Here is a 19,609-nt window from a genome sequence, read left to right as displayed (position 1 = left end):
ACGTACATACATTGTCATTCTATAATACAATATAACAAAGAAAAGCTGGAAAGGTGCAGAGGTTTTAGGAATACAAACGACAAAGAAACATCCAAACCAATGGATGTTGTTCTAATGTTTCTATTGTTCCAGTGATCTAGCATTGGTTAAGATTCTACCCTAACCCTGTTCTAGTGATCTAACCTGGGTTAAGATTCTACCCTAACCCTGTTCTAGTGATCTAGCCTGGGTTAAGTTTCTACCCTAACCCTGTTCCAGGGATCTAGCCTGGGTTAAGATTCTACCCTAACCCTCCCAGGCTTCTATTGTTCCAGTGATCTAGCCTGGGTTAAGATTCTACCCTAACCCTGTTCCAGCGATCTGGCCTGGGTTAAGATTCTACCCTAACCCTGTTCCAGCGATCTGGCCTGGGTTAAGATTCTACCCTAACCCTGTTCCAGCGATCTGGCCTGGGTTAAGATTCTACCCTAACCCTGTTCCAGCGATCTGGCCTGGGTTAAGATTCTACCCTCCCTAACCCTGTTCCAGGCTATGCATCAGGGATCCAACCTGCCTGTGTTAAGTACGTATCCTGGCCAAAATGGCACTGCTACTCAGGTTAAATAGTACGTACTACCACTATGCATGCGTATTGTAGGACAGTCTCTATGAGCCATTTCAACATACATCCATTTGTGACATCACAAGTGGGAGCGTCCACTCAGACTTAGGACGGATGGGTGGTCCCTCCCGATTTGTGACATGACAAGGTGGGAGCGTTGACTCTAGAAATGGCTCACGGCGACTCATCCGAATGACTGGCGGTAGAAAAACAAGCCCCTCCTCCTCCTCCTGCGGACTAGCTGATCCGCTGCAGCAGCTTCTCCTCCCGCAGTCCGAACGGCACGCTCACGGACATCTCGGCGATGAAGCGCTGGCAGCCCTCCCTGGTGACCTGCTTGCAGTAGCGCAGGTCGATGTGGCAGATGCTGCCGCAGCGCTTGAAGTACGCCAGGCACTGGTCCGTGACCCTGTTGCAGACTACACACATAATAAATGAATATATATATATATACCAGTGGCGGCTGGTGGTTTTTAAAGTGAGGGAGGAAGGACTGTGCGCTTGGTTGCCATTGGCCTGCTTGCACTGATGGTGTATGGTGGCATAAGAATGTGAGACTCAAGTTGTGTTTTGGTGAACTAAAAAAATAGTAGGGAGGGATAGTTGTGTGAATAAAACTGATACAAAGCCACAAGTGGCATCACTGTAATTTGAAAGCTGGTGGGCAGCATGTCTTTGAAATAGACTACAAGGGCAGAAGGAAAGGATGCAAAGCCCATTAGTCAAATCAGGCCTACTCTTGTTTAGTATAAGTAAATAAAAAAATCTGGGCCTATTTTTGCCGTCAATGACTGAAGTAATTGGTTGTAATTTAGCTATGTTTATTTTCAGTTACAATTGTTTTAAGAAAAGACTCAAGACCAAAAGTGACGCCATTTAAAATGCATCATGCTCTGAATCATTCACCATTTCCACACCCTTTCCACAATATCAAACAGAACGGTCAGAGTAACAAACTAGTAAAAGAACAAGAACATTATTTCAAACAACCTGATCTATAGGCATGGTGCCTAGCAAGGAAAGTCGCATAGCAGCACCAACGTGAACTTGACACTTGTCATGGCGTTTGGTTGCCCTATCAATATTTTTCACATCAGTGAAATCATGAACAGCCCACGTTGGAGATTTGCCATTATTCATTAGCAAACAGGGCCAACAATACAGTCGATTGCTAGTAATGCTACCAGTAAGCCATGAGTACCTAGCAAACCATGTAGCACCCACAACACTGACGTTGCCATTACTTTTGGTGATCTCGATTTTGCAAAGTGGTCTACCCTTTTCTTTGGTCGCTAACTTAGCACTGTAACTTAATGAATGAAATGCTTTGTAATTAAACAATGTCCTCTGTTTCCATTGTACACTTTATTCGCAAATGTTAGAATCTTGTTACCCTTCAGTTGATTTCACCTGCTTTGCGTCTCTTAGAATGAGCGGCAATGCAGGCAGAGCGGGTTTGTTATCGACAGCGTGGCCCAATTGGGTGGGAAATCTGCCCAATCTGGCAACACTGCTCACCAGCCAGGGATCCTGCTTATTGGTTCATAGCGTAGCGAATCAGACGCCTTAAGGTCAGACCCACTCAGAGGAGGACTTTCCTCCTCTCTCCCATTGAAACCCATGTTATTCACCGGCCGCCAGTACTTTCGGGGAAATGAATGGGAGTCAACGGAGGCTGAGGGAGGACCTTCCTCCCTGAAGTAATTGTCAATAGGCGATAGGGGGTACTAATGTCCCTTTACCCAGGGAAACGATCAAGTACCCCCTAAACAAGGTATAGGGGTACGGAGGGCTAGGAGGCCTAACAAGGTATAGGGGTACGGAGGGGTTGGGAGGCCTAACAAGGTATAGGGGTACGGAGGGGTTGGGAGGCCTAACAAGGTATAGGGGTACGGAGGGGTTGGGAGGCCTAACAAGGTATAGGGGTACGGACGGGTTGGGAGGCCTAACAAGGTATAGGGGTACGCCTAAACAAGAACCTTTCATACCTCACCAACCCTAACGGACCCTTCGACTGTACCATCAGCGATATATTGTTTCTCTTTCTCCTGACTAATGTAGTTATTGTAAGTTGCTTTGGATAAAAGCGTCTGCTAAATGCAATCCTAAATGTAAATGTAAATGTTACCACTAGAGAGCACCAAACGCACTGGTTTACTATTCATTTAATTAAAGGTTCATTTGAAAAGGGACAGATACTGAAACATAGATACGTTTTGATACATTTCAAGTGGTCTGGTCGTGAGTTCCATCATTTTGTGGTGACTTATGAGGTGCAGTCCTCCCCCTAGTGACCCCTACTGACCCCTACTGACCCTGGACACACTCTGCCCCAGAAGCAGCCCGAGCTCATTCCTCGTGGTGCGCTGCGCTGCGGTGTGCTGTGGTGTGCTGCGGTGCGGTGTCGTGTGGTGTCTCCTCACCCGAGAGGCTGACGTGGGTGAGGGAGTCCCTTGTGGCGGTGCCGGCGGCGGTCAGCAGGTTGACCGACTGGTCGGTGACGTGGTTGCAGTAGCTGAGGTCCAGCAGGGTGAGCGCCGGCATGTGGAGGATGAGCAGCCGCAGCGTGGCGTCCGTGATGTCCAGCCCGGCCAGCCGCAGCTCCTCCACGTTACGCAGCCGGCTCCGGCTGTCACACTGGCCTGGGCAGAGGGAGGAGGAGGAGGAGGAGGAGGAGGAGGAGGAGGAGGAGGAGGAGACGGAGGAGGGGGGTGGTTAGAGGAGGAGGTGGAAGAGGAGGAGGTGGAGGAGGAGGGGGGTGGTTAGAGGAGGAGGTGGAGGAGGAGGGGGGTGGTTAGAGGAGGAGGTGGAGGAGGAGGTGGTGGAGGAGGAGGGGGGTGGTTAGAGGAGGAGGTGGAGGAGGAGGGAGGAGGAGGAAGGGCGTGGGGGTTGGTTGGAGGAAGAGGAAGTGGAAAAGGGGGTTTGGTGGTTAGAGTAGGATGAGGTGGTGGGAGGAGGAGAAGGAGGAGGAGAAGGAGGAAGAGGAGGAGGAGATGGAAGAGAAGGAGGGTGGGGGGTGGGGGGGTGGTGGAGGAGATGAAGGAGAAGGACGAGGACAGGAGAAGCAGGGGCAGGAGAGGGAGGAGATAAGAGACGGTGGATGAAACGAGGAGGACAGGAGGAGGAGGAGGAAAGGGGGCGGGCCGGAGGAGGGGGGAGAGGAAATTTGGAGTGATATTAAGTACAGTATTTATCTCATATTTGTTCACAAAAAAGTGTTTATTCTGCTGTGTGATGCGTTGAAACATAAATGTTGTTATGCTGTATTACGGTCCAATCATAGCCCTATCACTGGTCATGTAGCTCGTGTTGTAAAGTTGTTAAGCACCTGGTCTGCTGTCCGTGGGGGGGGAGAGCAGGTCTCTCATCTGGGGGTCCGCGAGCCCCTCCACCCACTGGACGTCCAGGGTCCTCAGCAGGGGGCCGCTGGAGGTGCACAGGGCCGCCGCCGCCGCCCACGAGCACCCAGACAGCAGCAGCACCCTCAGACCTCACAGCACCCACAGACAGGCTTTAAGAACTCATTCAGGAGGACTCCGAGCTCAGACCTCACGGTTCATGGGCTCAATGACTCTCCAAGCGCCGCTACAAGCACTGATCCAACTGGATCTCTGTGGCCAAGACCAGGGAAGGAATTCTAGCATGCTTCAATCCTATCGATTTCATCAAAATGCTGTTCTTCAATCTGAAACATTGCACATTTGCACAAAGAAAACGGCTCATCCAAAAGTAGCATAAGCCTGTGGGTAGTAGAGATCAAGTTCCACTTCCTCCCACAATAAAATTACACTTTATAATTACTCCCCTTTTTAGTAAGGACATAAGAATATTCATTTAAACTTTAGCTTGTGCTGCTTATATATATCAAACTTTTATATACTTATATATGCTTATACATATATATTTATTTATTTATCTTTTTTGCACCTGTTTATTGCACACCTGTTTATTTGCACACCTGTATATTTGCACACATTTTGTACTGTGATGTCTGAGTAACAGCTTCTTCTACTTATGCACATGGACCATCCATTCCACTTTTTCTATCCTAGGCTAGGTATTGTGGGTGCATGGTTTTGTTTAGGTGGGATATGTATGTATACATGTGTTGTGTTGTGTTGTGTTGTGTATGTATGCTGGCTGCTGGAACACCTACATTTCTCTGCTGAGATGAATAAAGTATATCTTATCTTATCTTAATTACTTCCAGGAACCAACTCTCCACCAGGAACCAAGGTACCCCCCCCCCCCCTCCCGACTCCCCTCAGAGCCCAGTAGGGTGCGTGGGGTTACCAGGCAGTCTGTGGATGAGCCAGCCGAGCTGGGTCTTGGAGATGTTGGTCCAGCTGAGGTCCAGGGCCACGGGCTGCCTGCGGATCACCCCGCTCAGCATCAAGGGGCTGATGGACCTGCAGCGCCGCACGTCCACACGCCGCCACAGCTGCTTGTCACAGCACCTGCACCGGTACACCTCGCAGTGATCACCTCCTTATGGATTACCTGACTCCATAGTGATCACCTCCTTATGGATTACCTGACTTCATAGTGATCACCTCCTTATGGATTACCTGACTTCATAGTGATCACCTCCTTATGGATTACCTGACTTCATAGTGATCACCTCCTTATGGATTACCTGACTCCATAGTGATCACCTCCTTATGGATTACCTGACTTCATAGTGATCACCTCCTTATGGATTACCTGACTTCATAGTGATCACCTCCCTATGGATTACCTGACTTCATAGTGATCACCTCCTTATGGATTACCTGACTTCATAGTGATCACCTCCTTATGGATTACCTGACCTCGCAGTGATCACCTCCTTATGGATTACCTGACTTCATAGTGATCACCTCCCTATGGATTACCTGACTTCATAGTGATCACCTCCCTATGGATTACCTGACTTCATAGTGATCACCTCCTTATGGATTACCTGACTCCATAGTGATCACCTCCTTATGGATTACCTGACTTCATAGTGATCACCTCCTTATGGATTACCTGACTCCATAGTGATCACCTCCTTATGGATTACCTGACTTCATAGTGATCACCTCCCTATGGATTACCTGACTTCATAGTGATCACCTCCTTATGGATTACCTGACTTCATAGTGATCACCTCCTTATGGATTACCTGACTTCATAGTGATCACCTCCTTATGGATTACCTGACTTCATAGTGATCACCTCCTTATGGATTACCTGACTTCATAGTGATCACCTCCTTATGGATTATCTTACTTCATAGTGATCACCTCCTTATGGATTACCTGACTTCATAGTGATCACCTCCTTATGGATTACCTGACTTCATAGTGATCACCTCCTTATGGATTACCTGACTTCATAGTGATCACCTCCTTATGGATTACCTGACTTCATAGTGATCACCTCCTTATGGATTACCTGACTTCATAGTGATCACCTCCTTATGGATTACCTGACTTCATAGTGATCACCTCCTTATGGATTACCTGACCTCGCAGTGATCACCTCCTTATGGATTACCTGACCTCGCAGTGATCACCTCCTTATGGATTACCTGACCTCGCAGTGATCACCTCCTTATGGATTACCTGACTTCATAGTGATCACCTCCTTATGGATTACCTGACTTCATAGTGATCACCTCCTTATGGATTACCTGACTTCATAGTGATCACCTCCCTATGGATTACCTGACTCCATAGTGATCACCTCCTTATGGATTACCTGACTTCATAGTGATCACCTCCTTATGGATTACCTGACTTCATAGTGATCACCTCCCTATGGATTACCTGACTCCATAGTGATCACCTCCTTATGGATTACCTGACTTCATAGTGATCACCTCCTTATGGATTACCTGACTTCATAGTGATCACCTCCTTATGGATTACCTGACTTCATAGTGATCACCTCCTTATGGATTACCTGACTTCATAGTGATCACCTCCTTATGGATTACCTGACTTCATAGTGATCACCTCCTTATGGATTACCTGACTTCATAGTGATCACCTCTTTATGGATTACCTGACTTCATAGTGATCACCTCCTTATGGATTACCTTACTTCATAGTGATCACCTCCTTATGGATTACCTGACTTCATAGTGATCACCTCCTTATGGATTACCTGACTTCATAGTGATCACCTCTTTATGGATTACCTGACTTCATAGTGATCACCTCCCTATGGATTACCTGACTTCATAGTGATCACCTCCTTATGGATTACCTGACTTCATAGTGATCACCTCCTTATGGATTATCTTATTTAATAGTGATCACCTCCTTATGGATTACCTGACTTCATAGTGATCACCTCCTTATGGATTACTTTACTCCATACTGATCACCTCTTTATGGATTACCTTACTCCATAGTGATCACCTCCTTATGGATTATTTTACTTCATAGTGATCACCTCCTTATGGATTACCTTACTTCATAGTGATCACCTCCTTATGGATTACCTTACTTCATAGTGATAACCTTGCATAAAAGTGATCACCTCCATATTGATTACCTTACTTCATAGTGATCACCTTACTTAATTTTGATTACCTGACCTCATATTGGTTGTTCATATTGATAACCTTAATTCATAGTGATCACCTCCTTATTGATTATCTTACTCCATAGTAATAACCTTGCATCAAAGTGATCACCTCCATATTGATTACCTTACTTCATAGTGATCAAGTTACTTAATTTTGATTACATGACCTCATATTGGTTATCTTATTGTTAACCTTAATTCATAGTGATCACCTCCATATTTATTAGCTAACTTCAGAGTGATCGCCTCCATATTGATTACCCAACTTCATATTGATAACCTTACTTCATAGTGATCACCTTGCTTAATATTGATTAACTTACTTCAAATTGATTGACATACTTCATATATATTATGTTCATATTGATAAGCTAACTTCATATTGATAACCTAGCAGTTTAGTGAATACAGGTTCAGAGGTGTGCTATTAATGAGCTGGTAGGGGGTGAGCCATCTTGCTCAAGCATACCTAACGATCTCAGCGTTAAAGAGCCACCACATAACCCTCTCCCCGTCCCACACCTTCTACCCCTACCAACGGCCACTGAATGGCCCCCTATTGCCCCCTATTGCCTACTGCAGTTGATGTGTTCGCGGGTGCAAAGGCTTAGTTATGGCTCCACGTCGACGCAACTCAAGGTGGTTTACGGACCCATTACGTCCTTGCGGACCCTCCTTTCCTGACGTGCGCCTCCTAAAAGTCGTAACCTTGCGTCGAGGCGACGAAGCAGCAAGGGCTGTGATTGGTCGGCTCACCAAAAACCGACGCAGAGCCAAAACAGGTTCACGACTGCGCCGAAGCGTTTGCGTGGTCAATCCGTCGACGTGGAACCATAACTGAGCCTTAAGTGGTCAGGTGCACCGGACTGACGTCTCACCATCGGTTCCAGGTCTTGCAGACGCGCATGCAGGTGCACAGCTCGCCGTGCGTGAGCTGGCCGAACACCGCCCTCCACAGCTCCCGCCGCAGCGCGTGCGTCCGGCCGTTGGCCAGCGGCAGGCGGTCCGGAGGGGGGCTGATGGGCGGCGGCCTGATGACGTGGCGCTCCGTAGGGGGGTGGAGCTTGTGCACAGGGTGGGTCGGTCTGGGCGGGACGGCCGGGGTTCGACTGCAGCCCAGCGGGGGAGGGGAGAACCTGCCGGCTTCTTGGGTCGCATCCTTGCTGTGCAGCGCCCGTCTTGGTTGGTGTGGCTTAGGCTCCTCCCCCTCGCTCTGGGGTTCACTCTTGATCGCCGGTCTGCGGCTCGGATTGGCCGAGGCCTCTTCTGCTTTCACCGTCCTGCCGCCGTGATTGGTCAGGGTCTGCTGGGGGTTCGGCGGCTCCTCTGTCTTAATCGATCGGCAGTTGCCATCGGTCGACGGCTTCTCCCTCTTCGGCGGCCTTCGACCGCGATTGGCTGACGTCGGCGTTGGGGGCGGGGCCAGCCCGGGGTTGATCTCCTGGTTGAGCTCCTTGCTCAGCTCCCTGCTCAGCTCCTTGTTGGGCAGACGCCGGCGCTGGAGGCGGCCCTTCAGGGGACCGGGGCCCCGCCCCTGGCCGCCGGTGGCCTCGCTGGGCCCCGGCCGAGAAGCGCAGGAAGAGGAGCGCCAGTCGCTCACTCTGGACACAGCTGAGGGCAGGCCCTTGACTTTGACCTCTGCATCGCCCGGATTGACTTCCTGTTTGACGGGTTTCTCCTCTTCTTCCTCGTCCTGTGGGTCTCCTTCGTCTTCGTCCGTGGCGGGTTCCTTCACGTGAGGCGGGTCCCGGTACCTGTCCTGTTTTGTGAGGAACTCCCCGTGGTCGCCGGAGTCCCCGTCGCCATAGTCACCGTCGTCGGGTTCTGTTTTGATCTGCCGGAACAGCGTCAGGGTGCCAGAGCTGTCGGGCTTTGAAGGCCTCTTCTGGGAGGGGAAGGAGGATTAGTTTGCTCATGGCTTTTGGGATCCTCATGTTTCGCACAGTGAGTGCTTGAAGCCAAAGATCCCTATTGTTTGACACTACTGTAAAACTGAATACATTATTGTAATTATCTGGGATCAACAACACCTTTTTAGAAAGACAACAAGAGGTTAGATAAATAAGCATGTGTGTGTGTGTGCGTTTACTCACCTTCTTCTTGATGACATCTTCATCGTTTGTGTCGAACAGCTTCCTCTTCTTCCTCAGTGGGTTGCCCTCAAGCCTCGGCCGGGGCGCCCCTTCTAGTGACATCATGGGTGGCCTCTTCCTCACAGGCTCCGCCCCCTCTGGTGACATCCCAGGAGGCCTCTTTCTCACAGGCTCCTCCCCCTCTGGTGACATCCCAGGAGGCCTCTTCCTCACAGGCTCCTCCCCCTCTAGTGACATCAGAGGAGGCCTCTTCCTAACAGGCTCCTCCCCGTCTGGTGACGTCACAGGAGGCCTCTTCCTAACTGGCTCCTCCCCCTCTGGTGACATCATGGGTGGCCTTTTACTCACAGGCTCCTCCCCCTCTTGTGACATCATCGGAGGCCTCTTCCTCACAGGCTCCTCCCTTTCTTGCGCCATCACAGGAGGCCTCTTCCTCACAGGCTCCTCCCCCTCCTCCTCATCATCTTCCTCCCCACTACCTCCGCCGGGCTTCTTCAAGCCGTCCTTCCTCTCCCAATCCCCCAACATCTTCTTCACGGAAGGCACCTCTCCTCCGAGCGCGCACCCGGCGGTTGCCGTGGCGACGTCAGCGTGGGGGTCGGGCTCCTCCTCCTTGATGTCCCGGAGGTCGAGGCGTGGCTCTCTGAGCAGCGACCCGGGCAGATTGGACGCGTACTTGAACCCTGGGCCCCTCTTTTGCTTCAGGGCCAAGGATGAGGAAACAAAGAACAACTTTATACCTTTATGTTAGGGTCAGAGTCAGGGGACAGGGGTCAGGGGTCAGTAGGGGATGCAGGGTTCCACCTCTACCTGAGCTGTCACCTACACACACATACACACCAGCAGTCACCAGTGACCCCGTGAACGCTCACCACACCACATGAAGAGAGAAATGAGAGGGAGGAGAAGAGATCATTCACTTCCCACTCTGTTGCTTACTTTCCCACTTTTCCCAGCATGGCTGCACTTGGGGCATTCCCAGCAGTTGGGCAGCTCGTCGTTGACGATTCCGCCCGAGTCGTTCACCTGAGCCGGGAATCACAACAAAAGGAAGCTGTCAACCCGAAACCTGGTTCGGGCCGGGACAAGCGCAAAGAGATCTGAAGGGACCCGGAGCTGACACACCTCTGGTGGGTGTGGACGTACCTTCAGGCAGGCGGGGTGGAGGATCTCGTTGCAGATGGAGCACTCCATGAGCATGAGGCTGACCTTGTCCTCCTGGGCCTCCACTGTGTCCTCCTTGCCCGCCTCGCCGCAGACCAGACACACGGCGGTGTGGGGCAGCACGGGCTGGGGGGGGCGCAACACAGGCACCACCACGGGTTAGCTGCTGGGCTACTTAACACAGACTGTGGGAGGGTTAGGGTTCTACAATGTGAGCTGTGTGTGTATATGTATATACGTGTAAATATATATGGGTATATATATAGATGTATTGTCTGTATATATATGTGTATACATATATGTATATATATATATATATGTGTGGGTATATTGTTTGTATATTATATGTGTCTGTCTGTGTCTCTCTCTCTCTCGCTCTATTTCTGTGTGTGTGTGTGTGTGTGTGTGTGTGTGTGTGTGTGTGTGTGTGTGTGTGTGTGTGTGTGTGTGTGTGTGTGTGTGTGTGTGTAGTGAACCTACAGCGATGCACTGCCTCATGATGCAGGACTGCTTCATGCGGCCCGGCCCGCCGAACTTCTTCATGTCGTTGCAGAAGTGGCACGCACCGCACTCGTTGCGTGTGCACGCCTCGCAGCGGCGGCAGCGCGTGCGGCGTCTCCGGGAGCCCGTCGCCGAGCGGCCCGCTGGCAGTTTGACCGCCGGCGACGCGGGAGAGGCGGCCATCTTGGGTTTGGGGCGGTTGGGCGTCGGCGGAGGCGGAGGCTAGAGGGATGGAGAGAGTGTGTGTGTGTGTGTGTGTGTGTGTGTGTGTGTGTGTGTGTGTGTGTGTGTGTGTGTGTGTGTGTGTGTGTGTGTGTGTGTGTGTGTGTGTGTGTGTGTGTGTGTGTGGAGTGGACCAGCAGAGTGGTGTTGGGTTCCATTAGGGTTAGGTTCGTTGGCCAACGAGCTAGAGGATGCTAACTGCTGCTGACCTGTGGACCACTAGCAGCACAACTTCTAGTTATTTTATGTCTTAAGCTTCTAGTTTTTGTGCTTCTATGTCTGGAGCTTCTAGTTGTTGTGAAACGATGTCTATGTTTATTTAGCTAGAGCCCAGATTACATTGGGAGCCACACGCAAGCCTTGTTTGAAAAGAAAGTCCAAAAAATCGGAGATGAAAAATTAAACTTCAAATCTGTCTGTCAGAATCATCATTAAAGTAAATTCAAAACCCACGAATGGGATGGAAATCCTGTTACCTTGGTGGTGCCAGTTGACCAGGAGACCACGGGAACCCCACTGATGGCTAGTTTGGGGTCGTCATCTGCATGCTCTTTTAGGAGAACCTAGGACATTAAATGGTTTATGTTTTACTATTTCATCATTTACCAGACACTTTCATCCAAAGCCGCTTTGTGTGTTTTTTTTACATGTTATTTATGACTTCTCACTGGGAACCTTAAGATACAAATCAAAACCGTTATGAAACCGTTACGAAACACCCTAACCACTAGACTATTGCCTCCCCAAATCTAGTGGAGTTGCACCACATGGTGTTATCATTCTGACCCCGTTTGTGTGTTTCTCCCCTTCAGGGATGCGCCCAAGCCGTGCGTTAAACCACTCGTAGGTAAAGAGGACACGAGCGCCCATCTGCACTAGATAAAAACGACTTCAGTCCCCAGCAGGAAGAGATTAAAAAAGATGCAAGATGAAATCCCTACAAAGTTGTTTTGTAGAGTTCCACAGAACCGGCATCCAAACCCAAAGCAACGATAACTGCTATCAGGACTGCTCTTCTATCAGGGGAAGCTGGGTTTGGATGGTGGTTCCAAACCCAGCTTCCCCTGATAGAAGATCAGTCCTGCTAGGCACCTAGCAGGACTGATAGCAACGACTAACATGACGCGCATTCTCAAGAGAAAGAAAATTAACCAGGATTCCCAGAAATATTTAAGCGCCACAAATGCAAATAATTTAAAATTAAAACCCACACAAATTGTATATGAGCACATCACACGACGCGCTGTCATTTTTCCGAGATATGGGTTAGAGGGGTCGTGCATGTAGCATTGAAGCACTGCTGGTCAAATGTTAGTGGCGTCCCGCGTGGTCGGGCGCGCTCACGTACCTTGATGTGTTCCAGCAGCGCCTGCGGATCCTTCAGCCCTTCGGGAACACACCTCTTGTTCTCCGGGAGGGCCTCCAGCTTGTTCACCAGAGCCTGGAGCCCCTCCAACTCGAACTCTGTCAGGTGGGTGTGTCGGCCGCGGGGCTCCGGGGCCCCGGGGCCGCAGGGTCTTCCGGAGAGGTCTTTGGGGAGCGCGGGCGTGTGGATGTATCTGTCCTCCTGGGAGTCTGCTTTGTCCCCCTCCTGGTGGTCCCTGGCCCGGCTCTCGTCCACGTCCCGGGCGGGGGGGTCCGAGGGCGGGCTCGCTGTGCTCATCTTTACCTCAGAGTCTGAGACGTTGGAGGAGAAGCATGGTGAAGCTGGTCTAGGCTAACTAATGCACTGCAACATGCAGAAGGTGTTAGGTGCTGAAATGAATAGAGCATTGATTAAGAAGTCGATGACTTCTTGATACAGTGACTGCAGTTGTTTTAGTCGTTTATGAGTGAAAACGCTTTAACCTGCTGATTATAGCTTTAGAAATGTTAATATTTAGTTCACTGGGGTTGGCTTAGCTCAGGAGGTAGAGCAGTTGTCTTGTAACCGAAAGGTTGCTAGTTCGATCCCCAGCTCCTCCTAGCTGAGTGTTGATGTGTCCCTGAGCAAGACACATAACCCTAACTGCTCCTGACGAGCTGGCTGTCGCCTTGCATGGTTGACTCTGCTGTCAATGTGTGTATTTACCGATGTAAGTCGCTTTGGATAAAAGTGTCTGCCAAATGCCCTGATTGTAATCACTGTAAATTAAATGCAGGTCCCTCTGGGCTCTGGGAACTTAATTTAACGTAACTTCCGGTGGACATTTTTGTAGGCCTAATTCCTCAAAAAAAAAACATTGGAAATGAAAATCAGTAGATTAACTGACGGTGAAAACAGAAGAGCACAGTCTTGTTCCAGTATCAATGAGTTCATGTGTGTTTCTAACCTTGAAGCGTGTGTTCTCTGTGGAGCTCCTTGGAGAGGTAGGACTTCTTGGTCAGGCAGTAGACGTACCGCTCCAACACATACCAGCACATCTCGTGGTAAAACGGGTAGCGGAACTTGGAGTTCACCTGAGGATCAAGGATGGGAAGTGAGTACTGACAGCTATTCACTACACACACAAGGTACACAGCCAAACTTTAAAGATCAGTTATACCTATAATAAATACTTCACTTCATTTTTGCCTCCCGTCCAAACCAAAATGTCACTGTAGAAAGTTGTGTGTTGGTGTTTTGGTGTGGACAGGAACAAATACATTTCCTATACATGTGCTCAGTGTTCACCCTCTGTAGAAAGCTTTTTTCACCCATACTTGCTGTTGTAACCGTAATTGTTTCCTTGGGAAATTTGTCCCTTAAGCAAGGGGTTGTAGCTACCCAGGCATAACATCCCTTTATACACTGCCGGGACTGAAGGAAATTGGAGCCGATTAACTTTCATTGCTCAGTGATAAGCTGCAAGGCACCCATGCTATCTATAGCACCTTTCACACATGCAGTCTGTCCCATTAATGTTCCAGTACACTCCTGCATGGAGGCATGTGTGAATTGGAGCAGGGATCAAAATCCTAGAAAATCTTTGCTGATAATTTGCCACCTCGAGACCTAGCAACATGTCCGGGACACTGCCGGTACAGCAGTGTTGGCCGGGCAAACCAATCACAACACCCCGCTGAGGACGTAGCTGCATGTGTGAATATTGAAAATCACAAGCAGTGCCTTAAAGTTTATCCCAGTCATTTACCGGGAACTGTGTGTGAAAGCTGCATCTTAAAGCAACAGGTGTTAATCTCCCTGCTTAGTCTTTCAAAAGTGCAGTAAACAAAAGTCCGCTATCAGGCGCTTACCTTCGTCCTGTTCTCTATCTCATAGATGCTGAGCTGCATGGGAATGTTGAAGCTGTGAAGGATGTTTCCTCCAAACACCAGGGTATCCTCGGGGGTGTAGACAGCATGGATCCATCCTGTATGTCAAGGGAAGACAGTGAATATAATTCTGGTTAGATTCATATTTTATTATTATTATTATTTGCTGCTAGGCAGTGTTCTTCTTTGCCTTTATTATTACTTTATTATTCTCTACAAAGTTTGGATCTGATGGATCTGACCTCAATATTAATTATTCAAATGTTTTTTATATTTATGTATTTATACTGTTACTCCATTCAGATTTCGAACCTTTGAACCTTTGAAGAGCACAAGCAAACCTTTCAGTTCCCCTGGGGATGTACAAATGTTCAGTTCAACTGCGAGAGTAAACAAGTGTTCCAGTGCTATGAGGAAGGATAACGGATTAGGGCTATTTGTTTATCACCTCAGGATAAACAAATGTTCAGTTGCCCTGAAAGTGTAAACGAATACCCCAGCCCTATGAGTCAGTATTAGGGTAAGGGTAAACCTCAGGATAAACAAATGGTCCAGCCCAATGAATAAGTGTTAACCTGAGGGGATGAAGAAGGTATGTCCCTGCTTCAGCTCCACTCTCTGGCACCCGTCAGCCCGGTCCCCCAAGAAGATGTCGCTCTGCTTGCCTGATAGCACCCAGTCCTCATAAAGGGCCAGGTTGTGAGGGGTGGGGGGCACCAGCCAGAAAACCTGGAGGTAAACACACACTGGAGGTCAATGTCACTTATTCTGGCCCTTAGGGTTCATTTACATAGAATCAGGCGTTGCGGCGATTACCGCAAACTGCTGCGGCAATGTTGGAGCGTCACTTCAGGGCCCATTTGTGTGAGGTCACGTTGTGAGCGTAAACCACTCCTTTATGCCAGGGTTGTACAGCTCTGGAAAGGACAACACGGCAGCGATCGGTCTCTCTTTAATCTCCACTGTTGTTTGGTAAACATTGGAGTGATACAATGCTAACGTTACACAGGAAACAAGGTTCTTCTTTCCGTGGGCGTCTTCGGTTCTTGCCAACGCGGAGCGACATCGGGTCCCATTTCTCCAAAAGTTGATTCAGTTCCACGTTTTGTCCAGCTGCGTCTTTTTCGCAACCCCATTGGGCCCCCACCGCCTCATCTTAAACGCATTACCCCCATTCAAATGAATGGTTGAAGTGGCATTTTTGCCAGTTGTGACAACGCCACATTCCAGTGTCGTTTTGTCTAACGAGTCGTGACACATCCTATACAAGCTATTATATGTGCGTTCGATTGGGCGAACTCCAGTCTGATAATGTAAGTGAGATGTATACTCGTTGATGCATTCGATACATATTTACGCCTTCTATCCCACTAGGTTCTTATCCTAAGGGTCAGGGTTCCTAACCCTAACGGTTCCTATCAATCCCTCTATCTGGTCTCTACACCGATTTCTGCAGGATTGTTTAAATTAGTGCAGTAGTAGTGTGCTTGTCCTCTTCTCCCATTTACTCAGACATAACATAACCTGATCAAGCTTGAGACGGACAGGAAAGGGCTTGTTAAATGTGGATTAAAGTGTGTATCATGGATTGATCTATTTTCTTAACCAAATAGACACATTCAGTACTTAAGTAAGTATCAAGAATAATTTACCTTTTTTCCCTTGAAGACGTGATACCATACCGAAGTCCCTCCGAAATCAATGTGGAAGTCTGTATAGCAGCCCTTGACACTCATCAGACAATACCTACAAACAATAACTCATTAATCTCAGTCATTATGTTCTACTTATGAATAATTATTAGACATTATTAAAGCCAATCAAGCAATTAACTGGCTTTAATTAAGGCCTTTTTATGTTTCAAATGTTGAGGTCAACGTACGCAAATCAGTGCCACTTTCTTTCAATACATTTATATTTTTTGCCTCGTTCTTCTAGATTTCCTTTCCTTACTTCAATAGACTAGTCCTTAATTATTATTCTCATTCTTTTCGATTTCCTTCCCATTTCCTAGATCTCTTCAGACAATCAGATAAGACAATCAGAATGTAACTTGACAAAATAAATGTATAGAAACTACAGTCAGATGTGGTCAAATCATAGGCCAGAATGTAGTGTATACTTTATATTTATCAAGTTTCATCTAATCCAGCAGTCCTTCAGGACTTCATGTTTTTCTTAGTGCATCAAAACCATGATGCACTGAAAGTAGGTCAAATGTGAACACCTTTAACACCTTTAACTCTTTAAACTTATTGTGTGTTACTGTTGTATCATTACTTCCTTGCCCCCGGCATGTGTATGCGTCTATAACAATGGGAAGAGTGAACCAGAGGGAGGCAATTAAAGGGAGGGTGCCATTACATCACAGTGGTAGCTAGGTAATTTCAACGTGCCCATGCAGTGATGCTATGGCTGCTATAGCAACCACTGTGTGCACTTACAGAGAACAAAGATTGTTAAACACACTTGCAGTAGGGCACGAAACAAAATGGCTCCACAATCCATTTCTTGCCAATATCATGTCATGAAAATCATTCAAAATAAGACAAACTCTCAACAACAACCACAAAGTGCTTAGCCAAGACTTGAAGTTTGCGACTAAATAAAGCGATTCCCAAAACGTACACACCTCTGCACTTTAGGGTACTTCATCTCTGAGATAACGTTGGTGGACTCGGTTTGTCTCTGTTTAAGTTCAGACGGCCACATGTTGTCCACCCAGTCCACTAGGTCCACCTGGGAAAGACAAAGCGGATCAACACTCTCTCTGTGAACAACCATACCGTCTGACGCTCAAACATCATAAGATAGGAGAAGATCTGATGAGTTTAGGATATGATGATGTAATTTATCAACACCACAAATAGAGTGAGGGTGTCACCGTGGCAACTGTACAAGAGGATTCATAGGAATTAAAAGAGATGATACGTTTACAAAATACTAAAGGAGGTGCACTGAGTGTAAACATTATTAAAGGACCACTCTGTTTGCATTATTGAAACTTGACCATCAGTCATCAATGGCGCTGTTACTCCGAGGGACCTTCTCTGTTTACCACAGTAGGGCGTTTGATGAGGTGCTCCAGCTTGGTGTGGCTGAACTCTAAGCTGATGACGTTGAACAGTTTCTCCCGCTCTTTCTCCGGGGTCTCATAGTAGCGGACGAACTGCGCCATGGTCATCTCCGAGCCCTTCTGCGTGCTCACGTCCATGACGTCCACTGAGCGGCGGCTGCCTGAGGAAGACGCAGAGCACTGTACTTATAGTCAATCAGGGATATTCACCTTAAAGTGTACGTCAGTGGGAAATAATCTGTGACAGCTGCTATCCGCACATTCCCTGGGGCATCCAATTCGGAGATAATCGACAAAAAAATTACTTTTAATGTAGTGTTTAATGTTTAATTAAAGTTTTAGTTGTTAAACATCCATTATTATAGTCTTTATGACGGAGACTTATAATATCTGACTACAGTGAACCAATTTGAAAACCCTTTGTTGAACTAATGGCCCTTTGTTTGTCTTTGCATGCTTGAGAAACTAATTAAGTTCAGGTGTGGACTAAAACTGCTGTGCTGGGTCAATTGTCTTGTTTTTACAATACCACAACTTTCATCAATCTCTCTTAGTCTATAAAACCTTATTGTAATAGATTGGGATTCCACCAAATCATAATTGACACGGAAATGTTTATTCTTTCCATTCCTCCGTAGGTGTTGAAAATGTTACAACCATGAGAAATAGATCCATGGTCTTTGGTTGAAACATATTTTATTAGTCTTTGTAATCTGAAGATGATTGGACCATGAGAAATGGACAGAACACATTTTCAGACAGAACTACTTACCAACTAAACCTTTAATTTCACTGACGGTAAATTCTTCTTCAGGCATTCTGTATTAGTTGAAACAAATCATAGACAGAAGATCAGCTTAATTTAGACCTACTGTATAGCCATTCGTTGCAATGGCAATATTAAACTTGTGTTACCTGATCCCAAGGCCATCTTTGAGTTTGAATATAAGTGGGCTCCTTAGAGCTTCTCGCTGGACATATTCATAGGTGAAATCTGTGACACAATAAGTTCATAATTCCCATGTATTTTTAGAAAGCTGAAGTGTGTCATTTATTATGTATCATTGAATAAAAATGTAATAGGTGGTGTATTACCTTTGCCTTCCATCGCCTGGACAAAGTCTGCATTGTATCTATTACTGGCGAGTTTTTCCTCTAGACTAAATCCTCTGATGTTGACAATTTCCTCCACGTCAGAAAAGTCTTCGTTTTCATCGTACATCCTCCGGCAGATGGAGCGCTGCAATACAAAATAAAGCATGACAACAATGGGAAACATGGGAGACAGAACCCAAAGAAAATCAATACATTCTTAGCGGATAACCATTTCATAGTCAAAAACATCTTTCTAGATTTGAAAGACTACTGTCCTGTAACGTTGAGTTATGTCAAATGTCTCACATCTTTGTTGACAGACAATCATGCTGGCATAGTATGCTGGTTTAGTTATCCGTTATTACACAGAGTAAGGTTTGTTAGCCGTTTAAAGGAACCACTAAGTCCCTTGCTTTAATTCATGCTTACAACTTGTGTGGTTCTTTAAAATATTAATGTATCCAATTAACGTTAATCATACAACTCATGAACAACACACAGGACTGCCTTAGCTCCACCAAGGCTAACGCTAACCACCTTAAACAACATTGGCATTAATAGGAATTTTAAAAACATCGTTGGTCTAAGCTCGGCTAAATAATGAGCTAGCCGTCTATGTGATGCCCATTACAGCTAACGCTAGGTTGTAGATAGGATGCTACACACCAGCTGGCGTCCAGATTCCGCACACGTTTCCATGCTCTGAGCCATCATCTGGCACGGGGGGCGGGGAGGGGGCTTCCACTGACTTTGAGGGGAGCAATATAAATCGCATTTACTTAAAAAAAAAATGCTTAGCAAGCTTTCTGGTTCAAAACAACGGAACCATGTTTTTGTGGTATTACGTCACCGCACCAGGAGAACCATAACATTGTAGGACGACGTCACGGCTCCATCATTTCACTACTTCACACGATTGCACCTCCTAACAGGGGTTCGGGTTTTTTCCCTCTATAGAGGAAGTCTGGCTTTATAGTCGTTAACCGGACAATGCAATTAATTTTAAAGCATTTCACTCATGTCATCAAACGTAACCTTAAATTGTGCTTCACAATACATTCCTAT

At 47.3% G+C, this 19,609-nt stretch overlaps 1 protein-coding gene across 1 annotated transcript; it reads right to left on the bottom strand.

The window, feature by feature from the left end:
- Nucleotides 1-838: 838 nt before the first annotated feature.
- kdm2bb (lysine (K)-specific demethylase 2Bb) lies at nt 839-19,258 on the bottom strand (the record flags this gene model as incomplete). The annotated part of the gene is made up of 21 exons (XM_079735850.1): nt 839-1,020; nt 3,025-3,243; nt 3,930-4,091; nt 4,895-5,058; nt 8,038-9,044; nt 9,253-9,960; nt 10,192-10,278; nt 10,399-10,542; nt 10,897-11,139; nt 11,616-11,702; nt 12,488-12,816; nt 13,452-13,578; nt 14,356-14,471; nt 14,949-15,102; nt 16,026-16,119; nt 17,006-17,112; nt 17,432-17,606; nt 18,218-18,268; nt 18,365-18,443; nt 18,545-18,689; nt 19,211-19,258. 21 exons carry the CDS (start codon nt 19,256-19,258, stop codon nt 839-841), a joined length of 4,428 nt encoding a protein of 1,475 aa, XP_079591976.1.
- Between the last annotated feature and the right edge of the window lie 351 nt (nt 19,259-19,609).

Source organism: Pollachius pollachius, assembly GCF_949987615.1.
Source record: "Pollachius pollachius genome assembly, chromosome: 4".
Classification (NCBI taxonomy): domain Eukaryota; kingdom Metazoa; phylum Chordata; class Actinopteri; order Gadiformes; family Gadidae; genus Pollachius; species Pollachius pollachius.
This window is presented reverse-complemented; position numbering and strand designations above follow the sequence as displayed.